This window comes from Bos mutus, chromosome 7 (genome assembly GCF_027580195.1).
Source record: "Bos mutus isolate GX-2022 chromosome 7, NWIPB_WYAK_1.1, whole genome shotgun sequence".
Classification (NCBI taxonomy): Eukaryota; Metazoa; Chordata; class Mammalia; order Artiodactyla; family Bovidae; genus Bos; species Bos mutus.
Window position 1 is genome coordinate 70,627,049 of NC_091623.1, and position 25,592 is coordinate 70,652,640.

Sequence of the window (25,592 nt, forward strand, 5' to 3'; positions counted from 1 at the left end):
TAAAAGCATCAATTCTTCGGTGCTCAGCTTTCCTTATGGCCCAACTCTCACATCCATACATGACCACTGGAAAAACCACAGCCTTGACTAGATGGACCTTTGTTGCCAAAGTAATGTCTCTGCTTTTTAATATGCTGTCTTGGTTGGTCATAGCTTTTCTTCCACAGAGCAAGCGTCTTTTAATTTCGGGGCTACAGTCACCATCTGCAGTGATTTTGGAGCCCCCCAAAATAAAGTCTCTTGCTGTTTTCATTGTTTCCCCATCTATTCGCCATGAAGTGATGGGATTGGATGTCATGATTTTCATTTTTTGAAAGTTGAGTTTTAAGCCAGATTTTTCCCTCTCCTGTTTCACTTTCATCAAGAGGCTCTTTAGTTCCTCTTCACTTTCTGCCATAAGTATGGTGTCATCTGCATATCTGAACTTATTGACATTTCTCCCTGCAATCTTGATTCCAGCTTGTGCTTCATCCAGCCTGGCATTTCTCATGATATACTCTGCATATAAGTTAAATAAGCAGGGTGAAAATATACAGCCTTGACATACTCCTTTCCCAATCTGGAACCAGTCTGTTGTTCCATGTCCAGTTCTGTTACTTCTTGACCTGCATACAGGTTTCTCAGGAAGCAGGAAAGGTGGTCTGGCATTCCCATCTCTTGAAGAATTTTCCACAGTTTGTTCTATGTTCCCTAAATTAACCATTTGTGGCCACCGACTTTAAGTTAGATAATTGTGTAATTTCACACTTGAAATTCATAGAAACAGGCATATTAAAGTTTCAGATGAACTTCAGTTCCTCAGTTTTATATGTTTCTAATAATCCTTTGCTCACAGGGTCTTGCACACAGTAGGAACTCAATGAAGCTGAGATTGCCCCTCCACGGCCATTTTTAATGGGCTTGATCTCCACCTCATACTCTCAAAGCCATTGACTGGCATGAAAGAAAAATCACTTTATATAGTTTAAACCCATTTCATATACACATTCTACCTCTGAAGCTCCTTGAGGGCAGGAACCAAGGATCTTCAAATCTTCGTTTTTTTACCCCAGTGCCTAGCGTGGGTAAATGTCAACGGAAGTCAATGCTCCCGCTTCTCTTCTGGCCTGCAGAGGAGCTCTGGGAAGGTGAGAAGAAAGGCAAGGTGACCTTCTAATTCCTTGAAGACTGTCACTGAAGTTTGGCATGGGTGGTCCGTGAAGGGAGAACATTTGAGTAAATAATTAGCTCCAGGAAAAAACGTGCTATGCACATTAAAGATTGAAACAATGAGAGTCCCAGTGACCTCCCTCCAATACTGAGTCCTAGCCAGACCCTAGCACCTCTTAGTGATCTAAGGTGACTTCGCCCTCATGCCAACAATTGAAAGGAATTTTCCAGGCCAAAACTCACCATTCAAATGCAAGAATTAACGAAAGCCTTCAGCATTTATTTTCTAAACATGAATTTAATTTAGCAAAGCTTGTTTGTAGTTTGAGGGAAGGTAACATTTGACTCAACTAAGGTGTCATTTATAAATGAGGGAAAAAGTAACACAATGGCAAAGAAATAAAGTGTTTTGAATGACACTGAGAGGTAGCTTGGAGAGCCATTTTTATGTTAAAAGCAGCAGAAATGTAACACTTGCTTATGACATACTAGGAAAAAACCTAAATATGATAAAACTGTACTCTTGGTACTCATAAATCATTAGTAAATGAAACACACCACTCTTTATGATGAATCAAAACTGCAACAAAAGTGGCAAGCTATAAACATAAACCTCCAGTTTATTGTGATACTACAAAAGATAACTGCCGACACACTAGCGAATCCTTTTCACATTTCATATATGCAATACATTTGCATAGATGCAATATATACTGTACACATTTTACATCAATCTTACCTTTTATCTGTTATTTAAATTATACAATTTACACCACTATTGTATCACAAAAATGCTTTAGAAACATGTGAAGGACACCATGAAGGAATGCACAGAAATGAAAGTAATTGCTTTAGGTAGTGGCACAGCTTATAAGTGATTTTTGAATGACTGAACTTTTCTAAAGTTGGTAAGAGACATCAAGTCACAGAATTAGGAAGCCCATGAATCCCAGTGAGTGGAAAGTCACTCAGTCACGTCCGACTCTTTGTGACCCCATGTACTATACAGTCCGTGGAATTCTCCAGGCTAGAATACTGGAGTGGGTAGTGGTTCCCTTTTCCAGGGAATCTTCCCAACCCAGGGATCGAACCCAGGTCTCTTGCACTGCGGGTGGATTCTTTACCAGCTGAGGTACCAGGGAAGCCCAAAGACTTGCTCCTTGGAAGCATAGCTATGACACACCGAGGTGGTGGTGGTTTAGTCGCTAAGTTGTGTCTGACTCTTGTGACCCATGGACTGTAGTCTGCCCGGCTCCTCTGTAGATGGGATTCTCCAGGCAAGAATACTGGAGTGGGTTGCCATTTCCTTTGCCAGGGCATCTTCCCAATACAGAATCGAACCTGGGTCTCCTGCCTCGCAGGCAGATTCTTGACCGACTAAGCTACAAGGGAAGTCCATGAATCCCAAGAAGGATAAATAAAAAGAAATCTGTACTTAAGCAAATTCTAATATAACTGCTTTGAAAATATAGAAAAATATTAAAATCATTTAGATTTTAAAAAGACATATTGCTTTCAAAGAAATAATAGCAAATTTCTCAATAGAGATAATGGAAATGTGAAGTCAAAAGAAATGACATGTTCATATTGTTGAATGACAATAATTTTATACTGGGCAAAAATATCCTTCAGGAATGACATTTCCAGATAAAAATAAAATAATTTCTTACCAGCAGACTACCACTTAAGGAAATACCAAATAGAATTCTTTAGGCAGGAGGAAAATGATCAGTGTATAAAGTTAGAAGTACAGGAAGTAATAAAGAGCAAAGACAATGCAAATATTTGGATAAATCTAAATGTATATGATTTTATTAGGCAATACTGAGTTTTCCAAATTTTCTGGCATACTGAGTGCAGCACTTTAACAACATCATCTTGTAGGACTGGAAATAACTCAATGGAATTCCATCACCTTCACTAGCTTTGTTCGTAGTGATGCTTCCTAAGGCCCACTTGACTTCGCATTCCAGGATGTCTGGCTCTAGGTGAATGATCACTACATCATGATTATCTGGGTCGTGAAGATGTTTTTTTGTATAGTTCTTCTGTTTATTCTTGCTACCCTTTCTTAATAGCATCTTCTGCTTCTGTTAGGTCCATATCATTTCTGTCCTTTATTGTGCCCATCTTTGCATGAAAAGTTCCCTTGGTATCTCTAATTTTCTTGATGAGATCTCTGGTCTTTCCCATTTTATTGTTTTCCTCTATTTCTTTGCATTGGTCACTGAGGAAGACTTTCTTATCTCTCCTTGCTATTCTTTGGAACTCTGCATTCAAATGGGTATATCTTTCTTTTTCTCCTTTGCCTTTAGCTTCTCTTTTTCTAAGCTATTTGCAAGGCCTCCTCAGACAACCATTTTGCCTTTTTGAATTTCTTTTTCTTGGGGATGGTCTTGGTCACTGCCCACTGTACAATGTCATGAATCTCCATCCATAGTTCTTCAGGCACTCTATCAGATCTAATCCCTTGAATCTACTTGTCACTCCCACTGCATAATCATAAGGGATTTGATTTAGTTCCGACCAGCAAATTTGGAAAACTCAGCAGTGGCCACAGGACTGGAAAGGTCAGTTTTCATTACAATCCCAAAGAAAGGGAACACCAAAGAATGTTCAAACTACCGCACAATTGCACTCATCTCACATGCTAGCAAAATAATGCTCAAAATTCTCCAAACAAGGCTTCAAAAGTATGTGAACTGAGAACTTCCAGATGTTCAAGCTGGATTTAGAAAAGACAGATGAACCAGAGATCAAATTGCCAACATCTGTTGGATCATCGAAAAAGCAAGAGAGTTCCAGAAAAACATCTACTTCTGCTTTATTGACTATGCCAAAGCCTTTGACTGTGTGGATCACAACACACTGTGGAAAATTCTTAAAGAGATCAGAATACCAGGCTACCTTACCTGCCTCCTGTATGAGAAACCTGTATGCAGGTCAAGAAGCAACAGTTAGACTCAGACATGGAACAACAGACTGGTTCCAAATTGGGAAAGGAATACATCAAGGCTGTATATTGTCACCTTGCTTATTTAACTCATATGCATCATGCAAAATGCTGGGATGGATGAAGCATAAGCTAGAATCAAGATTGCTAGGAGAAATATCAATAATCTCAGATATGCAGACAACACCATCCTTATGGCAGAAAGCAAAGAGGAAACTGAAAAGCCTCTTGATGAAAGTAAAAGAGGAGAGTGGAAAAAGCTGACTTGAAACTCAACATTCAAAAAACGAAGATCATGGCATCTGGCCCCATCACTTAATGGCAGACAGATGGGGAAACAATGGAAACAGTGAGAGACTTTATTTTGGGGGGACTCCAAAATCACTGCAGATGGTGACTGCACCCATGAAATTAAAAGACGCTTGGTCCTTGGAAGAAAAGCTATGACCAACCTAGATATTAACCAAGCATATTAAAAAGCAGAGACATTACTTTGCTGCCAAAGGTCCACATAGTCAAAGGTATGGTTTTTCCAGTAGTCATATAAGGATGTGAGAGTTGGACCACAAAGAAAGCTGAGTGCCCAAGAATCGATGCTTTTGAACTGTGTGCAGCATTGGAGAAGACTCTTGAGAGTCCCTTGGACTGCAAGGAGATCCAACCAGTCCATCCTAAAGGAAATCAGTCCTGAGTATTCATGAAGGTGAAACTCTAATACTTTGGCCACCTGATGTGAAGAACTGACTCATTGGAAAAGACCCTGATGCTGGGAAAGACTGATGGCAGGAGGAGAAGGGAATGACAGAGGATGAGATGGTTGGATGGCATCACCGACTCAATGGACATGAGTCTGAGCAAGTTCTAGGAGTTGGTGATGGACAGGGAAGCCTGGCGTGATACAGCCCATGGGGTCACAAAGAGTTGGACATGCCTGAGCGATTGAGCTGAACTGATTATGAGTTGTGGGGATAAAAATAAAATTCATGACTACACCTACACAAAATTACATGAAAGCAAATAGAATTAAGTGTTCTGAGGTTTTATATTATCCAGAAAGAAAATAAAACTAACAAGTAACACTAGGCTTTGAAAAATCAAGATTGCATGCTGTAATCTCTAATAAGACTACTGAAAGAGTATTAAAAGGATGAGTAAATATCAGACTAGTATAGGAGGAATTCAGATTACTAAAATCTGTTGCATCAAATCAGAGTAGGGCTAGAAAATGAAGAAAGAGAAACATAAAATAGGGTACCAATAGAAATAAAATATGAAGACATTATATTTAAATCGAAACATGAAGTAAATACATTAAATGTAAACAGGCTATATATTCTGCCTAAGATAAAGATACCAAACTTTATTAAAGAAACAATTTATGTTATTTACTAGAGATATATTGAAATATAAGGACAGATAGATTAAAAGTAGAATAATAGTAAAAGATAAACCATGCATTGGGTAGACGAAAGATGGTGAGTTATAATTCAGACTTCAAGGCTGAAAGCATTACCAGAAGTAAAGAGTGATACTTCATAATTATAAAAATTATCAACTTATCAAAAATAATATTTTATTTTTTTTCACTCATAAATAATAGAGTTGCCTTAAAACACATAAAGAAAAATTTACAAATCTATGAGGAGAAATTGACAATTTATAGTGATAATGAGAGATTTTAACATACTCCTATATTAACTCTTATAACCCTTATAACAAGCAGATAAAAGGTCAAGAATGATAGTGATATGAAATGCAGGATTAACAAGCTCAATCTAATGAACACACACAGAATATTGAGTCCAGCAAGAAGGGCAGCAAGGGCAGAAGACACTGAATACACAGGAAACTGTTTACCCTGAAACTGACCAGATCTTATGTCATTAACCAAGTCTCCAAATGTTTTAAAAGAATGAAATAATAAGGAGAATGCTTTCTTACCACAATGCAACTAAGCTAGGACTTATTAATAAAAGGATTGTTAAAGAGTTATGTTTTGGAAATAAACTATACTTCTAAGCAACACGACTGAGCGACTTCCCTTTCACTTTTCACTTTCATGCATTGGAGAAGGAAATGGCAACCCACTCCAGTATTCTTGCCTGGAGAATCCCAGGGACGGGGGAGCCTGGTGGGCTTCCGTCTATGGGGTCGCACAGAGTCGGACACGACTGAAGCGACTTAGCAGCAGCAAGCAACACGAGTTTTTTAAAGTGTAAATTTGAAAATATTTTTAACTGAATGATAACGAAAATAATACATATCAAAATTTTAGATGTGGAAAGCATCTAAAGTTGTGCTTCTTAAGGGGAATTTTATCATTTTAATTGCACATAGATGTAAAAGAAGAAAGGCTAAAAAATTTGATGAATTTAGGAAAATAAATCAGAGAGAGAAAGACAAGTATCACATTATTTCTCATAGGTGGAATCTTAAAAACATCAAAAGCAAACAAACAAAAAAACAACTTATCTCATACAGAGAACAGATGGTGATTGCCAGCAGTGGGAGTTGGGGATGGGAGAAATGGGTAACTTATTCTTGGTTTTGTTTTTAGTTTAAACAAATGGGAAAAAACACAACCTAAGTTCTTTGTATCATAGTTTTCAGGATTCTTTCTTCTCAGGAATGTTGTTATTCATGGATTTAAGGGAAAAAAAAAAAAATTTGGCTTACACAACATTAAGAGCTGAAATACTACACCCACCCTCCCCTGCCAACCCTGCCACACACACACACCTATTAGAACAGCTAAAATTGAAAACACTGACACCACCAAATGCTGGCAAGGACGTGGAGCAACAGGAACTCTCACTCACTGCTGGTACAGTCACCATGGAAGACTGGCAGTTTCTTACAAAATGAAACATACTCTTACCGTATGATCCAGCAATCACTCTACAAGGTATTTATCCAAAGGAATTGAAAAATTACATCTGTATAAAAACTTGTATCAGAGCTAAGTGTCTTTTTTCATAATTCCATAACTTGGAAGCAATCAACAGATGTCCTTTAGTAGGTAAATGGATAAACAGCAGTATAGCATACAATGGAGAGCTATTCAGCAATAAAAAAAACACATGAGTTATTAAGCCATTATATGTTCAACCTGGTTTTAGAAAAGGCAAAGGAACCAGAGATCAAATGGCCAACATCTGCTGGATCATCAAAAAAGCAAAAGAGTTCCAGAAAAACATCTATTTCTGCTTTACTGACTATGCCAAAGCATTTGACTATGTGGATCACAATAAACTGTGGAAAATTCTGAAAGAGATGGGAATACCAGACCACCTGACCTGCCTCTTGAGAAACCTATATGCAGGTCAGGAAGCAATAGTTAGAACTGGACATGGAACAACAGACTGGTTCCAAATATGAAAAGGAGTACGTCAAGGCTGCATATTGTCACCCTGCTTATTTAACTTCTATGCAGATATATCTTCTATGAAGATATAAACTAATGAAATAAAATCAAACATATTATAATCCTAAATTCATTTGATGGAGCTGTTGAAAAGAAAAAACGTAAAAACAGTCAACGTCAGGAATGAAAAAAACCTTTACTATAAGTCCTGCAGACCTACAAAATTATAAAAAGATGTATTAAACAAATTTATGTAAATAAATTTAAAAATATAAATGAAGTAAATTTCTCAAAATATACATGTAAAAATTGACAGAATATAAAACTTAAATAGTCATCAATCATTAAAAACATTAACCTATAATTTAAAACTACAATAAAGAAAACTCTAGGCATAGATGGCTTAAAAGAAACAATCAAGGCGGAAATAATGGCAATCATTCACATATCTTTTCCGAGCATAGGGAAAAACCCTAACCATTTGCCAATTCATGTTAAGGTGCTAAAATAATCCTGACCAAGGAAAAAAAAAACACTGACAGGAAATTCCAAAAAGGAAATTTTTTTAAGCTGGTCTGATTTGTGAATATAGATGCAAATATTCTGAACAAAAAATAGCAAAATTATCCATTAACATAAAAATGGAAAGCTGGTGATTTGCTTGGCCTGAACTGGAAAGAAACAAATCAATTTATTTACTGGTATTTTTTCCTGAACTTCATTTCAGGAGAAATGCCTTTTTTCACTTCTTGTTAAATTTGCTTTATATACATATACAGCAATATAAAAAAAAGGTTAATACATATTGGGTGTACTCCTGAAAGCAAGGATGGCTGAAGATTTGAAAATCAATGCAATTCACATGAACAGAGTAAGGGAAAATCATGTGATTATTTCTGGTTGCTTTCAGTACATGCTTTCAGTTGATCAAATTCGTGACAAAACCTCTTAACGAATCAGAACTAAAAAGGAATTCTCTTAAGCTGAAAGAGGATATCCTCAGTTAAAAGAATATTCAGCAAATATCAGACTTAATGGTAAAATATTGAAAGCTTTTCCTCTGGCATTAGGACAGACAAGTGTATTATTAGTTTCCTAGACTTGCCATAACAAAGTACCACAAACTGGGATCATTTAAAACAACAAAAATGTATTGTCTCACAGTTCTGGAGGCTAGATGTCCGCAATTTGGTGCTGAGAGGGCCACGCTCTCCTTACGGGAGGGTCCTTCCTGGCCTCTTCTTAGCTTCCGGTGGTGCCAGCTACCCCCGGCATTTCTTGACTCAGATGTACCACTCCAATCTCTTTCTCTGTCTTCACATGGTGTTTCCCCTGGGGGGATGGTTTCTTTGTCTCTCCTCTTTTTACAGGCACACTAGTCACATAACCTACTTCAATAGGATCTCAACTTGATTACATCCGCCAAAAAAAAAAAACAACCCTATTTGGAAACAGGGTCACATTCACAGATACCGGGGTTTCTGACTTTGATGTACCCATTTGGGGGCAAAATTTAACCCCCAAACAATGACTCATCCTATAGTCACTTCTTTTTGTACTCAAGGTCCTGGTGGCAAGAAAAAGAAATAAAAGGTATAAAGATTAGAAAGGAAGGAATAAAACTGTTATTATTTATGAATAATATAGTTGTCTATATAGAAAATCCTAAATAATTCACAGATAAATATTGTAATTAATAAATTTAACAAACTAGCCTATTCAAGATTAATATACACAATTTATTTCACTATGATATACTAACAATATACTAACAATATACTAACAATACTAACAAACAGGTAAATAAACGTTAAAAAGATATAATTTACAATAGCAAAAAACAAAACAAAGACCAAATACCTTGAAATCAACTTAACATTATATGTATAAGGTTTTTAGACAGACAACTATGAAATCATATTGAGAGAAATTAAAGAAGAGGGAAATAAATGGAGGACTATGCCATGTTCATGAATGGAAGACACAATATTACAAGTATGCCAAGTCTCTCCAAAAGGAGGTATACATGCAATGCAAACCCAATTAAAATCCCACTTTATGGAAACTGACAAGCTGATTTTCAAGTTTATATGAACACAGAAAGGATCAAGAATAGCCAGAAATCTATTGTACAAAGTAAGACGACTTCTACTACTAACTATGAAGACTTATTATAAGACTATTTTCATTAAGACAATGTAGTGCTGGCATGAAGATAGACAAATACATCAATGGGACACAAAAGCGGGAGCATGCCAGACCCATATATGTAGGGATATTTATTCCATGACAGAAGTAGCATTACAGAGCAATAAGAAGTCACTTTTCAATAAATTATGCTGAGACAATGGAATTCGTATGGAAAAAAATTCAGCCCCTAGCTTGTCCTATGCATCAAAATAGCTACACACAAAATCATGGATGAATTTCATAAATTTCAGCAAAAAGAACACGGAAGATTGCAGTCACACAAAGTTAAAACTAAACCTTATTGAAAGTCGTCAGGATAGTGGTTAATTTAGGGAGAAGAAAGTGTTAGCAACTGCAAGTGAACACAAGAGGAGTTTCTAGAGAGCTAGTGAATATTTCATTTCTTTAGATATGTGGGGTTCTAGCTTATTTGCTTTTTGATAATTTGTTGATTTGTACATGTACATTTTGTTCACTTCTCTTTATTTGTATTAATCTTCCCAATATAAAAATTCACTCACTGAATAAATATTTGTTGAGAAATCACTATATACCTGACACTGTACTAGATCTGAATCAGGAGAAATAAGTACAGGCATAAGCCCTCTGATACCCTTAGCTTGCTACAAAAGGGAGATTCTTTCTTCATTGGGGGGTGAGAGTGATGAGGAAAGCCATTAGACCCTTCACTGGACTGAAATACCAAAATAGCTCACAAGTGTTCTGCCCAGCCTTCAAACGTGGTGGTTACCCTTTGTATACATAATAAATGGTTCCAGTGTAATTTTAGACCTACATTTAGTTACACATAGGAATCCTATGTGCTTACCCAAGGAAAATCTTGGCTTGAAAGTCATGGCACTAGCCCCTAAGAAAACCAAGAGAAAACTATCATTAATTTGTAGTTAATTTTGGCTGTATTACATTAAAAAAGTTCTTTGAAGTCCTAAGGCAAACAGCATTGAGTTTTAAAACGTTTTCCTGATTATAAAATACTTACATGTTCAATGTAGAACATCTGGGAAATCAGAAAATTGCAAAGAAAACAAAAACCTATTATCCTATCACCATAGCTTCTGTAAATATTTTGGTACATTTCTTTCCGTTTTTAAAATGCCTTTATACATTTACACAATCGAGGTCCGATTTTGCAACATGAGTTTTTCATTTAAAAATATGAGTATTTCCCCATGTCATTAATGTCTAAACATAATTTTTAAGTTTGTAAAAAGTATATCCCCAATTTGAATCATCTCAATTAGAGGTCATTCGTCCTGTGTAATCGAGTAGAAACACCCAGGGTCTCAAGAGTTCTGAGAGAAGTCCAGAACTTAGCTAAAGCCTCTGATGGAACATTGGAACCTGGCAGACTTGGCAGAGGTTGCTCGGCTCCAACGGCGGCTGCGGTCACAGAGGGGGACCCGTCGCGGCAAGCAAGATGCCAGGATGACCCGGAGCCCGGAGAGCCCTCGACTTTCCATCAGGTTTAATACGCGTCTACGCTGTAAGTTCCCGGCGATGCCCCAGTCTGCATCCCTCAACTCACGGGTCCGGACCTATCAGGCATCATCCGAGCAGCGCCGGCTTGCTCCGGATGCCCGCGCCCAGTGCACCCTCCACCCGCGCGGCGGTTGGACTCGGCTCCGCGCTCCGCGGCGCGCCTCTCCGAGTCCCTAGCTCGGGTCGCTGGGCTGAACCTGGGAGGAGGCGCCCGAGGTTCCGGGCCTGCCCGGATCGCCGCGTCTCCATCACCCCCGCCCCTCGAGCCGGGAGCGCGCAGGCGCAGCGGGCCAGGAGTCCCGCCGGCAGTCCAGGAGTCTGCGGTCGCGCCCCAGCCGCTGCCTCCACCGCCACCGCCACCGCTCATCATGGGCCCGGGTCTCCGGCCGCTGCTACCTCTCGTGCTTTGCGTGGGGCTCAGCGCCCTCGTACCGTCCGCGGGAGCCTCGGGCTTCCGCAAGCGAGGCCCCTCGGTGACGGCCAAGGTGACCGGGCAGCGGGCAGCAAGTTCTCCTCGTGTCGCCCGGGGGGATGGGGGAGCTTTGGGGACTGGAACCTCAGGGTCAGGGGCGGCGATCAGGGGGCTTCCCAGGCGCAGAGGATGGGAGGCGGCCGCGGGGCTAGGTGGTAGTGGTGGGGGTCCCCGCGCGCGCGTGAGGCGGGGGCGCCCTCGCTCTCCTGGGAGACTTTAGGGGCGCTAGGCCGAGCGCACCCCCCGCCGAGGGCTGTCTGAGCGTCATCTCCTGGGCTGGTGATCCGACGTGGCCACCAGCCCGCGAGCTGGGAGAAGCTTCCGGAACCGGTGAGCCCGTTCTCTAGGGAGGAGACAGCCGAGGACTTCCTTCGGCGTGGCGGGGACTTGGGAATCGAAGCAGGAAGAATGCAGGAGGGCGAAGGAGGCGCGCTGCGAGAGGAGGGGTTGGAGCTGGGCCGCCCCCGCGGATGTCACCCGGCCTCTCAGAGCCCCAGGTCCAGCCCCTGTCGCTTGGGGTAGGGTAGGCGTTACGTGGCCTTGCTTAACCAAGGACTGTCCTCCCTTTCGTGTTTAGGAACCACCATCAATCCCCGCCAGGGAGGGAGAGGTGCGCTTTTCAGACTGGGGAGTAGACACAGGGCTTGGGATGCTGCTGAGCGAGGCCCAGGAGGCCTCTGCATGACTGAGGCCAGCCTTTCAATCTCGATGGGAGGTGGTGGGGTGGAGATCTGCCTTAGACTGCCTCCTTAGAGCTTCAGGTCTTTTTTCAGCACGTTTACCCAAGGTTAGAAGATAATGGGAGGACACCCGGAGAGACAGAGGGAGGAAAGGAGTGATTTGGTGCCCTTGATCACCACTTCTCGAAAACCCACTGGCAGGAGTGTCTTAGAATCTGGAAGAAGGAGCAGCTGCAGGTGGTCTTAACAATCGGTCCCCTGTCTGCCAGAAGAAATGACAGTGTTGGGTGCTTCAGCAGTGCTCCTCCACTGCAGACCCCACCGGAGGAGCGGGGAGGACACGGGCAGGAGAGGTACAGCCCAATACCTGATGTAGCCTGAGAGTGAAGAGTGAACAGGAAGGCCCTGCTGCCGGGGTGCGGTGATAAACGAACTGTGGTTGGGAACCTCAGGGAGAAGGGAAGAAGAGTGGGGCTTCTTAGCCAGGGTGCATTCACTGAGTGAGTTTTCATGCACTCTAGGTTTGGAATAGTCACTTAACACTATCTCCTTTTTTTCCCCACCCCATTTGTCATTAAGTTCTAAAAACTCACTGTGCAGGCACGTCCTGCCACAGATTCGACTCTGCTGAATTACTTTTTCAGTGGGGGCATTTTAAGACAACTACTCCGTTGGGAAGTGGAAATATTCAAAATGATTTCTCTGAGCGTGGACAAGTAGATGAATTGGCCATCACTCTAGTGTATTGTATGTTTTCCCCAGCAGTCTTCAGCTTTTCCTCTGATAGTGTTTGAAAACAAGAATCTGTAAATGAGAGATATGAAGTGCTGTCCCTCCCAGGGCCCTTTATTGTCTGTGAATCTTGCTGCCAGCCACCACCTCAGCCTCCTGCCCAGTCTCGGAGACTCACTGGTCTCAAAATCCACCCAGTTGGCATTTGCACCCTTGCATTTTCCAGCAGATGCCATGGGCTCTGTACAGCATCAGGCATCTGAGAGTGTAGAAAATAATGCTGCCATCTTTGCAGCTGTGCTCAAGTCACAGGTTGCTGTCACTTTCTGCAGTTCTCAGAGTGGCTAAGAGGCTTCACCTGAGGTAATAACAAGTTACCAAGAATGCCTGAGGCTCCTCCTCTGTAAGTGGAAATAGAAGTAATACTTGCTGGCATATTGGATGTGATAGAGCAGGTAAAGTGCTTAGCCCTGATTGAAGTTCCTGATTTAAGAGGTCAACTGTTAGTGTTATTTGTGTTATCTTATTAATCCTCCTGCAGCAGGGCAGGTACAGATGAGCAGGGGCTTGGAGTTGCCCAAGGTCCCATGGCCAATAAGTGGTGGAGCTGGTTTGAGAACAGTTTCCTTGACCTCGTGGCTCCAGCACTTGGGTGTCTTCCCCAGTTACTTTGGAAATGGAAGCACAGTTAACCCTACAAGGGTTTGGGGCAGGCTCTGTGAGGTCCTCTTGCCTCTTCCCCTATCTCTTCCCACCCTCTGCTGCTGCTGCTGCTAAGTCACTTTAGTCATGTCTGACTCTGCGCAACCCCATAGACGGCAGCCCACCAGGCTCCCCCATCCCTGGGATTCTCCAGGCAAGAATACTGGAGTGGGTTGCCATTTCCTTCTCCAATGCAAGAAAGTGAAGTCACTCAATCGTGTCCGACACTCAGCGACCCCACAGACTGCATTCCACCAGGCTCCCACCCTCTAGTGCCCATAATTTTCAAATGACTTTCAAGGGCAGCCTCAAGGGAAAAAAGGAGGGACCAAGGGGCCAGCTCTTGAAGTGCAATGTGGAATTTAAGCGCCATCTTTTCCAGGAAGCCTGCTCTGATATCCACAGATAATCACCACCTCTAACCATGACATTTTATCTGTACATACCTTCTTGTAAAGCTTGACTTCCCATCACAGTGACTATCTCTGTGCTTCCTCTTCTGTGGGACTTTGCAGCCTCATCCCTTTCACAGGGCCTGTTCCCAAGGACAGGTAGCAAAGTCAGAGACAATCTCAGGGTACGAGGGTTTGCCTGGCAGCCACCCCAGGCCCACCTTACCCTCTGTTTAGGTGTGCGTGTGCCCTGGTCTTCATTCAGTATTGCCTGACTTTTTTTTTTTAGTACCTGCTTCAGCTGACACTGTGCTGGGCACTGGGGATCTAAAAATGCCATTTCCACCCCTTCAGGTAGAAATTGCCTAGACAGAGAGAGCCACATTCATGACAAATGGCAGTCCAAGTGAATGCAGCTTCAAATTGAAATTCTGTCTTTCGTGTTCCTAGTATTGCCTAACAAAACTTGGAACTCTTAGCCAGATCCTTCCTCCACCTTCTGAAATGGGTGAGAGTCTTCCTTCCCAGCTGGTTGTGGTCAGAAGGGTTGTGTTGCTTCTCTGCACATGGATCCCTTTTCCTTCCTCAGTGCTTTGGTTCCAGAAAGAACTGCCAGGTGGGGTTTGTGCCCATTCTTGTCCCCGGAGGCTGCTCCCCTCCTTCCAGGCTGGCATCCCATCACACCTCTGTCTGGATGCCTTCCCTCAGCCCTCAGCATCCCTCCAGCACACTAGTATTCAGTGTTCTTGGGGTCCTTGTCACCCGCAGCCTTGTGCTATGGCTGTTCATGTACTTGGCCTGTCTCTCTCCATAATCTCCCTGAGGACAGGGACTTCCTCCACTTGTACCCTTACAATGCCTTCTGCAGAGATCTTTGACAAGTATTTAATAAGATTTGATTTTATCGTTTCCATTAGAGTTAGGGAAACTCTGCTGTATTTTCATGCCATCATGCAAGAAGTTGAAGGACGCTGTGGTTTGGGAAAAAACATCGTATTAATACGTGTGCTAGGCCGCATGTAGGAAAACAAGATGGTTATTGGAGAGTTACGCTGGGTGACACAGACACTTTTTCTTCATCTTTTCATGCTGTCCTCCCATATTTTATTCTCTTTGCTGTTGAAATGTTCACAGGCTTTCTTTTCTCTTCTTTATTTTAAAAGTCTGGCAGGCTTATGTGGTGCTTCCTTATGGATTACATACCAGTTCTTGTCTTGGAGCCTCTTCATTATTGCCTGTTACTGAATTTACTCCTTGGTTTGGAAATCCCTTTGGAGAACTGCTTCTTTGACCCAGGCCGCATGCCAGGCTCTTTCGGGCATTAATAGAGCTTCCTGAATCGTCCTCCTTCACTGCACTGCCCAATCTCAAGGGCCTGGTCTTTTATGCATTCTCTAAACTTTTACCACGTAAATAATAGTTTTTTGTAGCTCTGGCCATGTAAAATTGCAAAATGCCATATGGAACACTAAATATCACATCATTCTGTGACAGACGTCCTGATGTATTGGCAGAGGCTCTTGTCTTGAACTAAAGCTTGACAGTCTTTACTTTGCGATTTTTCCAAACTGTATGACATCTTTTCTCTTTGACACCTTCTTAAATTTTTTTAAAGCCATCTCTTGAATGTCTTTTTTTTTACCCATTCAAATAGTGAATTGGTTCATATAATCTAAACTTGCTAACAGAATGCCCTTCGACTCTGCGGCCTTTTCAAACGTTCTGTCTCGAAATTATCTTAACACAGTGATTTGTGAAGCAGAACGTATATAATTGCGTTTTAGGTGAAACAGTTAAAAAAAAGTCCAAGAGAACTTTTAAGGCTTATCTGCAAAGAAAGAAGTGACTGACTTCTGGAGTTGTGCTTGCTCTCTTCTGTTTTAAAATGCTGTGACAGAGAAAGGGCACATTCTACTTGGGCAACTTTGGGAGCGTGAGGACCGGATTCGGTGTCTTAAGTGTACGGGGTAAATGGTTCTGTCAGGACCAGCGTGCGATGTTTGCTGTGCTTAGGACGCAGCAGAGGCCCGCATGTCTTAGTGTGTTTGGACGCGACTGGCAGGCCTTTTGGAGCAGGGCTGTGTGTTTTGATCATCTTTCACAGCCCCCTTGACAACAGACATCTATTGAGAACTCATTGGGAATTTGGTGCTGCTCGAAGTTACAAAAAAATAAATCTGGACAGTTAGACTATTTATTTCCTCACCAGTTTTTTTTTTCTCCTGCCAAGACTGGAGAGCATCACCTTTCAGAAGAGCAGTAGTCTCCACTCTCAACCCCTAGCTTTGTCCACAGAGCTAGGAAACGAGGCGACAGCAGTGTGTGTCTGGGGTACCTGGGGGAGAAGAATTCTTGAAGACGTTACTGGCTCATTCTGACAGTACTGAGTCCAACTTTAAACCCAGTTCTTAGCACAGTGTCTGACTCAGTGATGGTGCTCCATAATGGTTTGGTGAATGAATATTTGCGAGGGAGATGCACCCACAAAGATGGTTTCAGAACTCCCTTATCTCTTGCTCCTTCACCCCCTCCTTTATAAAACGCTGGTGGCCGGGGCCTCACACGTGGGTCCGTTCTCAGGCTGTCATATGCACTCACCTTGTACTGTGGCTTTTCCACAGTGTAACCTTGTGCTCCACCTTTCAACCACATGCAGGTCTTCTTTGACGTGAGGATTGGAGATAAAGATGTTGGCAGAATCGTAATTGGCCTCTTTGGAAAAGTCGTGCCCAAGACTGTGGAAAATTTTGTCGCTCTGGCAACAGGAGAGGTATATCTCAGTTTTATCCCCTTTAACTGTGCACAGAATTGAATCTTCCTCCTTTTAAGCCAAACATACAGATGTATCCTGGGGGTTGAATGGAGAGAATAGCATGGAAACATATACACTACCATATGTAAAACAGATAACCGGTGGGAATTTGCTGCATGACTCAGGGAACTCAAACTGGGGCTCTGTGACAACCTAGAGGGGTGGGATGAGGTGGGAGGTGGGAGGGAGGTTCCAGAGGGAGGGCACACATGTATACCTATGGCTGATTCATGTTGATGCATGGCAGAAACCAACACAATATTGAAAAGCAATTATCCTCCAATTAAAAACAAACACCTTTTTAAAAATGTAAATGTAAAAAAAAAGTTGTACCTGGGAAAATAAGTATTAAATTAGTAGATGAGATGAACCCGAGACATCTAATAATATTTTACTTTGTTTTTCTATAAAATCTGTATTCTTTAAGCACTCAGTTTCCTCAAGGTTCTAGAAAGTGAAAGTCATTAAGTGAAAATGCAGACTTTTTACTTGTGCATGTTAGTATTTTATTTCCATAGTTATTTATTTTTCAGTCAGCTAATGATAAATATCTGTCAGTAAACTATTGTAGGTACCTACTTTAGTTCTGTAGATATTGTGTGTAATTTTCTCATTTTGTCATTTCCAGATAAACACTGGGGTTTATCTTACAGTATGGGTTATATCTGCTTGTGTATTCAATTGACATAATCTCTTTAGAAAGGATATGGATATAAAGGAAGCAAATTTCATCGCGTCATCAAAGATTTCATGATTCAAGGAGGAGACTTCACCCGGGGAGATGGCACTGGTGGTAATGTTGTCTCTTAAACTTTTCCTTTCCTGCTTACCCAAGTGAAACCTAAGACTAAGATGGTATATTTGCCCAGCATATTGAACTCCCAGCTTCAAGGAACAAAGTCAAAAAGACAAACTAATTCTTCCAGAAAGATAAAGAGTTTTTGGTTGGGGGGGCCTCATCTAACAAAATCTTGGTAGGTGCGAATGAGTGAGGCCTCCTAATTTTAAACAGTCTTTGCTTGGGTGTTCATTATCCTTCTTTAGTGGAGATGTATTCATTTAGTAGGCTGTTTTGCAGTTATGACAATCCTAGACTCCTGGTAGGTAGCAATATGGAAAGATGTCTGTCATAGCAAGGAGAAGTAGACCGAGAAACCGTGTGCCCTGGAGGGGGACAGCCAGCTGCAGAAGTGCATTTTGCCGGCGGGGGTGGGGGGGTTGGGGGGGGAGTCCAGAAGCATCATGCCAGAATGATGAGACTGGTATTTAGGTGGCAGGATCACAGGTGAATTTACCTCCTTCTTTCAGAATTCTCTTTTTATCATCAGCTTTTGCAGTAATAAAAAATTAATAGACCACTTGTCACAATTATAGTATAAATTAATTTTTATCAACACCATTAGAATTCAATAAAGAACTCATAATTCAGTTTACAGAATTTCAAATATATCTGAGCTTATTGTTTCTCATTGAGGATTCCAGCTGCCCAGCTCCCTGGTCTGTCTTTTCCTCATAAATGTAGTGAGTTCTTTTCCTGAACATACATACAATATGGAACTACACCGCATTTTTATTTACTTCAGGTTTAAGATTTTTAATTCAGCAAATACTGGGTTTGGTAGATAGTAAATGGCTAATGTTTTAAAGAAACAAGCCATTTTCAAACACTATTGTTACTTTTATGTTTATTGCAATGGTTTTTTAAAATAACAAAATGGCTGTCATTAAATGCTTGGATTTGCCAAGACACCGGTGGAGATGCTGCTGGGTATGGGCATGTAGATTGGATCAGAGGAACGTGCTCAGGTTACTTAGTTGAATGGGGCTGCTGCAGAGCTGGGTCTCGGGTGGAAAAGCCTGCAGTTCCGGTGCCGGTCCCCTCAGGACTGGCACTCCGCCGTCCTGCCTGGGCCCCGGCAGGAATGGTGATGGAACTTCCCTGTGTTCTCTCTTCTGTTCGTCTTTCTTTCTCTCTCTGCTCTCTCTGCCTTGTGTGTGTGTATGTGTGTGTGTGTGCGTGTGTGCACATGCACCGGCATGTACAGAATTAAAATTCTCTGAGTTTTGGAGATAGGACCTTTTGGATCATTTAAATTTAGCCTAGACCTCTCTGTAGGCAGAACTTTCCTGCCAGGCTACTTCGTATGTCACTTACCAACCAGCTATAAATTGCTTACCTTTGGTATTCACTTCTGGTCCTTCTAACTGAGCCAGGATTGGATTTTTTTTTTTTTTTTTCCTTAGGAAGGTGAATTATATTTGACCTCTTCTACCAAAAAAAAAAAAAAAAAAAAAAAAAAAAAAGGCAGGGTTCTTTAAATTATTAAATATTAATTACTCAAATAAATATAAAATAAGGGTTACAAAGGAGTGAAGTTGTTAAAATATCCAGTTATTATTTAGAAGCTGTATATCCCAAGATGTACACCTTAAGATTCACAAAATGTCCTTAGTATTCCTCTACGGCAACACTTTCTAGATAACCTGTTTGAAAAGTTAACTATGCTAGCTATGAAGAGGTTTTGGTTGTATAAAATGAAGAAAAATGCCCATGTAAGAGCCAAGTCTTAAGGAACTTTTTTGCCTGGTCCTTCACAAGTACTGCATAGTAAGAAGGAGATAACATGAGAGCTAACTGAGCCAGGACTTTAAGGTTGGCCACTGATGGATAAGGTGCCCTGCAGTGCAAAAGTTGGGTGTCACAGGCACTCAGGGTTGGGGGATGGAGCAGATGGTCTGAACTGATGTTTTATGGGGAAAATGTGCTGTGCTAGATCTCCAGCCCCTATGCCTGCCTCTGGCTCAAGGCTGGCTCCCTGGCTGCTCCCAGTTGCTGTCACCCTCTGTACCCTGAAGTCATCAAGCCTAATGACTTCCAGGCTGGCACTATTCTTCTTAGTACTGAGGCTCTAAGTGCTTAGAGAACCAGAGTTGGAGCCAGAAGTTCAAGTTTTACTTTTTTCAAGTTTGATAAGCTCCCATTTGATAAGTTTGATAAGTTTCCCGTTCACAATGGAAATGAGAGAACCTATCCTATAGGACTGTTATGAGGATTGGCTAAGGGTGTATATTAAGTGTATATTGCAGTTGGCTTGGCTGCTGAGGTATGAGTGACCCAGGACAAGTGACCTGACCCTCAGGACAGAGATGGGGTCACTAGGATGGCTTACCCATCATTCCATCAGACATTACCATGCCATCCTGCCCTTCCCTTCCTTCTCATTTCAAAGTGAAATCACTGACTTGCTTGGTCAAGGTTTGGGTGTTCGTTTGAGGCCAGAGGGCACCTTACCTTCCTGTGTGATACTTAAGGCTTTTGTTTGTGTCTTTGGTCCCTGGTGCTCTGTTTCCTTAAGGAGTAAATTTTATCTTCTGCTTAATTGCTCTTGTATCTTTTCCTCATTCCCATCTTCTTCTATAGGGTTCTCTTAACCAGTTCTACTCAAACCTTATACTTGCCTTTGAAGAATTCACTTTTGTAAAACATCTGTTGACTCTACCCTTTTTGTCTCACCCAGGTATAAGCATTTATGGTGAGACATTCCCAGATGAGAACTTCAAACTGAAGCATTATGGCATTGGGTGGGTCAGCATGGCCAATGCTGGGCCTGACACCAACGGCTCTCAGTTCTTTATCACCTTGACCAAGCCCACCTGGCTGGATGGCAAACATGTGGTATTTGGAAAAGTCCTCGATGGAATGGTAACTTGATATATTATTTTTCCTCATTCAAAGCTTTATAATGAAAGTACTCTTAGTGATTTGCTCTCAAATTATGCTTCTTGGAGAGCCATAATTATATGCTGACTGGCCTCTTCAAAGGTGAATAAAGTATATATGGTATGTGGGTTCAGACCCTGGGTTGGGAAGATCCCCTAGAGAAGGGCATGGCAACCCACTCCAGTGTTCATGCCTGGAGAATCCCATGGACACAGCAGCCTGGTGGGCTACACTCCATAGGCTCACAGAGTCGGACATGACTGAAGCGACTTAACACACACACACACACACACACACACACACACACAGTATTTTAATTGTTAGGAGTATTGGAGCAGAAGCTGGGGGAGAAGTTGAGTCCTTAATTTATCATACTATTAGATATAACTGGAAAGCCATTTTAATGTAACCAAATGAAATCCTGTAGGTACAATGAAATATCATTAAACTTAGAAAGGAAATCCTGTCACTTGCTAGAACATGGATAAATCTTGAGAATGTCTTGCTAAGTAAAGTAAGCCTGTCACAAAAAGACTGTATGATTCCATTCAAATGAGGGATCTAAAGTAGTCAAGTACATGGGAACATAAAGCAGGATGATGGTTTCCAGGGGCTGGGGAATGAAGAAATGGGGAGCTGGTGTTCAATGAGCATAGCTATGAATCTTCAATTTTACAAGATGAAAAAATTCTGGAGATTTGGTTGCACAATAATGTGAATATGCTTAAACTAATGAACTTAAAGTTACACTTAGAAGTGGCTAAGCTGGTAATTATATGTTATGTATTTCTTGTGCTCAGTTGCTCAGTCGTGTGTGATTCTCTGCAACCTCATGAACTGTAGCCTGCCAGGCTCTTGTGTCCATAGGATTTTCCAGGCAATAATACTGGAGTGGGTTGCCATTTTCTTCTCCATGTGTTCCTTACCACAATTTAAAATATTTTTAAAACCCTGAGCCCATGTAGTTCAGTACAGATATAAGTCACTTTCAGAGGCACACAGTATAATCACCAGAATTCCTAAAGAGAATTCAAATTTATGCTCCTGTGTCTCAAAGAACATCAAAGGGGCCCAATTCATAATCCACAGGAAGAATTCTTAAAATCCTCATTCCCTTCCACTCCCTGCATTTCTCCTCCTTAGCAGCTGCCCAAAGATGCTCTTCCAGCTCCTCAAGTGGCAGCTGTAAGGTCTGCCCAGTACAACCCTGGAGCATCCTCGAGTCCCTTCCCTCTGCCATATTTCATTGTTTTCATGCGAACTCATCCAAACATAAATAAACTAATCTCACTCACTGTAGTTTTTCCACAACTTCTACCTGTTATTCTGATTCTACCCAACTAAAGGGCAGGTACTGAGCTGGCTGACTCAGAACCTCCCTTACAAGGCAAAGATGTGTTCAACCAGAACTGTCAAATAATTCTCATTGGCAAGTGGGATAGGGCTTCCGAGGTGGCTCAGCAGTAAAGAATCTGCCTGCCAGTCCAAGAGATGCAGGTTTGATCCCTTGGTTGGGAAGATCCCCTGGAGAAGGAAATGGCAACTCACTCTAGTGTTCTTGCCTGGGAAATCCCACGGACAGAGAAGCCTGGTGGGCTACAGTCCACAGGGTCCCAAAGAGTTGGACAAAACTTAATGATTAAATAACAAGCGGGATGAGAAGCAAATGGGGCAAACACCTGTCACTTAATATATCACTTTAGGTCCCGTCACAGTGAAGGACATGCCTACATTTTCATGAGCCAGTGTCCTCAAAAGAATGTATTCTCGAATAGCAAGGAATCCTAGTCTCCAGCCTTTTACTGCTTTTTTTTTTTTTGTAAGATCCTAGAAATGCTTTATTTTTTTTTTTATCTTTATTTATTCAATGCCATTCTCCCAAATCTTCCCACCCTCTCTTCCCACCCTCTTACTGCTTTTTAAATGAGCTAAACATAGACATGCATGTGTTAAAACAGTTTGGAGTTTTCACTGCTGAGTCTAATCAGATTCCAAGTATTTTAAATGTAAACTGATTCAAGTGAGCATTTTTAAATACAACATAATGCTTCCCTTGTGGCTCAAATGGTAAAGTATCTGCCTGCAATGCAGGAGACCCGGGTTCAATCCCTGGGTTGGGAAGATTCCCTGGAGAAGGAAATGGCAACCTACTCCAGTGCTCTTGCCTGGAAAATTCCATAGACAGAGGAGCCTGGTAGGCTACAGTCCATGGGATTGCAAAGAGTCGGACATGACTGAGCAACTTCACTTTCACTTTAATGCTAGGCTGTAAGAAAAATGAAGAGTATGCATCTGGGGCTTCCTTCTTCTGGTCATGGTTTTCCTTCCAGTCTTCTGGATCTTATGTCTTGGTGCCCTGGTTTGCTGTATTAACCTCCCTCCACTATTGGCATGCATCCTGGAAGATCTGCTTCCTGGTCCTAGACAAAGAGTCCTGAACATTTTATGAGTCATATAATACTTTGAGAAACTATTGAAAACTATAAACTGTCTCTAGAAGGAGAATAAGAAAGTGTGTGTGTCATACAGTTTCAAGGAATTTTCACAATCTCCTGACTTCCACCCCCTGAACCTCCAGAGATTGTCTAAGTGGTTTTCTTAACACTGGACCTCACCCCAGACTTGTAGAATCAGAACCTTCACAGGTGGGCCTGCAAACAAGTATGTTAAAAATTGTGGTCAAATATGGCACCCCACTCCAGTACTCTTGCCTGGAAAATCCCATGAAGGGAGGAGCCTGGTGGGCTGCAGTCCATGGGGTCGCTAAGAGTCGGACATGACTGAGCGACTTCACTTTCACTTTTCACTTTCATGCATTGGAGAAGGAAATTGCAGCCCACTCTAGTGTTCTTGCCTGGAGAATCCCAGGGATGGCAGAGCCTGGTGGGCTGCCGTCTCTGGGGTCGCACAGAGTCGGACACGACTGAAGCGACTTAGCAGCAGCAGCTGCAGCTTAGTCCTTGCCTTGTATGAGATAGAGTGGTCCATGGGCTGTGAAACCATCCAGAGTAGAGAAAGGGGTCTTTATACCACCGGTGGGGTAGTGAGTGAAAGTCACTCAGTTGTGTCTGATTCTTTGTGACCCCATGGACTATACAGTCCATGGAATTCTTCAGGCCAGAATACTGGAGTGGGTAGCATTCCCTTCTCCAGGGAATCTTTCCAACCCAGGGATCGAACCCAGGCCTTCCGCATTGCAGGCAGATCCTTTACTGCCTAAGCCACCAGGGAAGCCCTTGGGGTAGAGATTACATTAGTATCAGATTCAACCTGTAGATTCAGCTTCCCAGGTGGCACTAGTGGTAAAGAATCAGCCTGCCAATCAATGCAGGAGATGAGACGCAAGAGATGCAGGTTCAATTCCTGGATTAGGAATATCCCCAGGAGGAGGAAATGGCAACCCACCCCAGTATTCTTGCCTGGAGAATCCCATGGACAGAGGAGCCTGGCAGGCTACATACAGTTCATCGGGTTGCAAAGAGTCAGACACAACTAAGTGACTGGGTACACACATGTACAGCATGTAGATCACTGGAGTCAGCTTTAAAATGGGCCAACCCAGAACTGGCTCCATTACTAAATCTGCTTTCTGGCTCATTTTCTTTTGCTTAGACCTCTTACAGAGTGGAGCTGAAATTATCTCAAATTCCATGTTAACTCGTAAGTTGGGCTGTAACAAGTGAATAGAAATAGTTTTTATTAGAGCTAGGTTGCTAATAAAAAGAAGAGAGGAAACACACAAATATGCCCTCTGAGCAGCAAGCTTGTAGGTAAATTTTACTGTTATGTATCGATTTCCTAAGTTTTCCATAGTTAGCTTGCATGGTTTTTGTAATCATAAAAAATGAAAACTTATTTCCCACTAGGGCTCAGACTTCACATTGATTTTACCTCTTGATCATCATAGTTGCTGGTCAGAAGTGATCCATGGGTCTCCTTTTCTCTCACCAGACAGTGGTCCACTCCATAGAACTGCAGGCAACTGACGGGCACGACCGCCCATTCACCGACTGCTCCATTGTCAACAGCGGCAAGATAGACGTGAAAACGCCCTTTGTGGTAGAGGTCTCTGACTGGTGATGCAACTGGCAGACAGCAAAGAACACAGTCTGGCAGGGGTGTGTGTGTGTATGGGCTGATTCTTCAAAGTTACTGTTTTGCTTTGTTTTTCAACTTTATTCTGTTTTCCACTCCAGATTACAGAAAGGTTATAACAACCAACCACTCAAAATTTAATTATCATGAATTTTGGTAAATCACTTGTTTAGGGACTTTGCACTTAAAAGACTTATCCCTTTCCTCCAGTGGTGCTATTTTTAAACTAGAAACTTTGTATTTGGTATATTCTTTGGAAGAACAGACACACAATCATTACCTTGCTGGATTAAGTGTGATCCCCAAATTGAGTGATGCTGAAGGTTTGTTTGAAAAAGATGGAGACAAGAAGTGTATTATTTTGTATTCAAACAGAAATTCTTTTCAAAGGGAGATTTGATTAGTATTATCTATGTCACAGGGACTTTTACCTTTGAAAGGTGCTTATTCTCTATATTAAATACTTTTTATATAAATCAATTATTTTTGAAAGACATTTTTTAACCTAAAGTTCTTTTTAAAAACGAATGTACAGAAATATATGCATTTTAATGTCACCAGTGAACAGATTAATAAAGGTTCTGCAATTCAAAATATTAACACAACTGGATAATTTGTGATAAGAATGCACAGAAGTGATGCCCATCCACATTCCAGACACTTGAGCTGATTATTCACCCATTTTTTACTCAATGTAATATGTTTAAAAAGTTCATTGGCATCTAGTTGCCACAGAAAGGAATCTTTTTTTTTCCACTTACATAATAGGGATGAAGATTCAGGCTATACTTAAACTGGATGGGAAAATAAAATCCTATTGGTGGCTCTTG

General features: G+C 41.7%; 1 protein-coding gene and 1 long non-coding RNA gene across 2 annotated transcripts; one reads left to right on the forward strand and one right to left on the reverse strand.

Moving 5' to 3' along the window:
* Positions 1–1,483: 1,483 nt before the first annotated feature.
* On the reverse strand, positions 1,484–11,284 carry LOC138988530 (uncharacterized). The gene is made up of 3 exons (XR_011464799.1): positions 10,657–11,284; positions 10,486–10,524; positions 1,484–9,033 (listed from the first exon to the last, which is right to left on the reverse strand). It is a non-coding gene; the product is annotated as an uncharacterized lncRNA (long non-coding RNA).
* A 139-nt stretch (positions 11,285–11,423) lies between these two features.
* PPIC (peptidylprolyl isomerase C) lies at positions 11,424–25,358 on the forward strand. The gene is made up of 5 exons (XM_005894577.2): positions 11,424–11,641; positions 16,791–16,904; positions 17,646–17,739; positions 20,465–20,649; positions 24,619–25,358. The coding sequence occupies exons 1-5, from the start codon at positions 11,525–11,527 to the stop codon at positions 24,745–24,747; spliced, it is 639 nt and encodes a 212-aa protein (XP_005894639.1). The 5' UTR covers positions 11,424–11,524; the 3' UTR covers positions 24,748–25,358.
* The last annotated feature ends 234 nt before the right edge of the window (positions 25,359–25,592 follow it).

Bases quoted from the DNA above. Each gene is read 5' to 3' on its own strand.
- PPIC (XM_005894577.2), top strand. From the start codon at position 11,525: ATGGGCCCGGGTCTCCGGCCGCTGCTACCTCTCGTGCTTTGCGTGGGG. The intron at 16,905-17,645 runs GTATATCTCAGT...TAATCTCTTTAG, and splicing joins TCGCTCTGGCAACAGGAGAG to AAAGGATATGGATATAAAGG. The intron at 20,650-24,618 runs GTAACTTGATAT...TTCTCTCACCAG, and splicing joins GAAAAGTCCTCGATGGAATG to ACAGTGGTCCACTCCATAGA.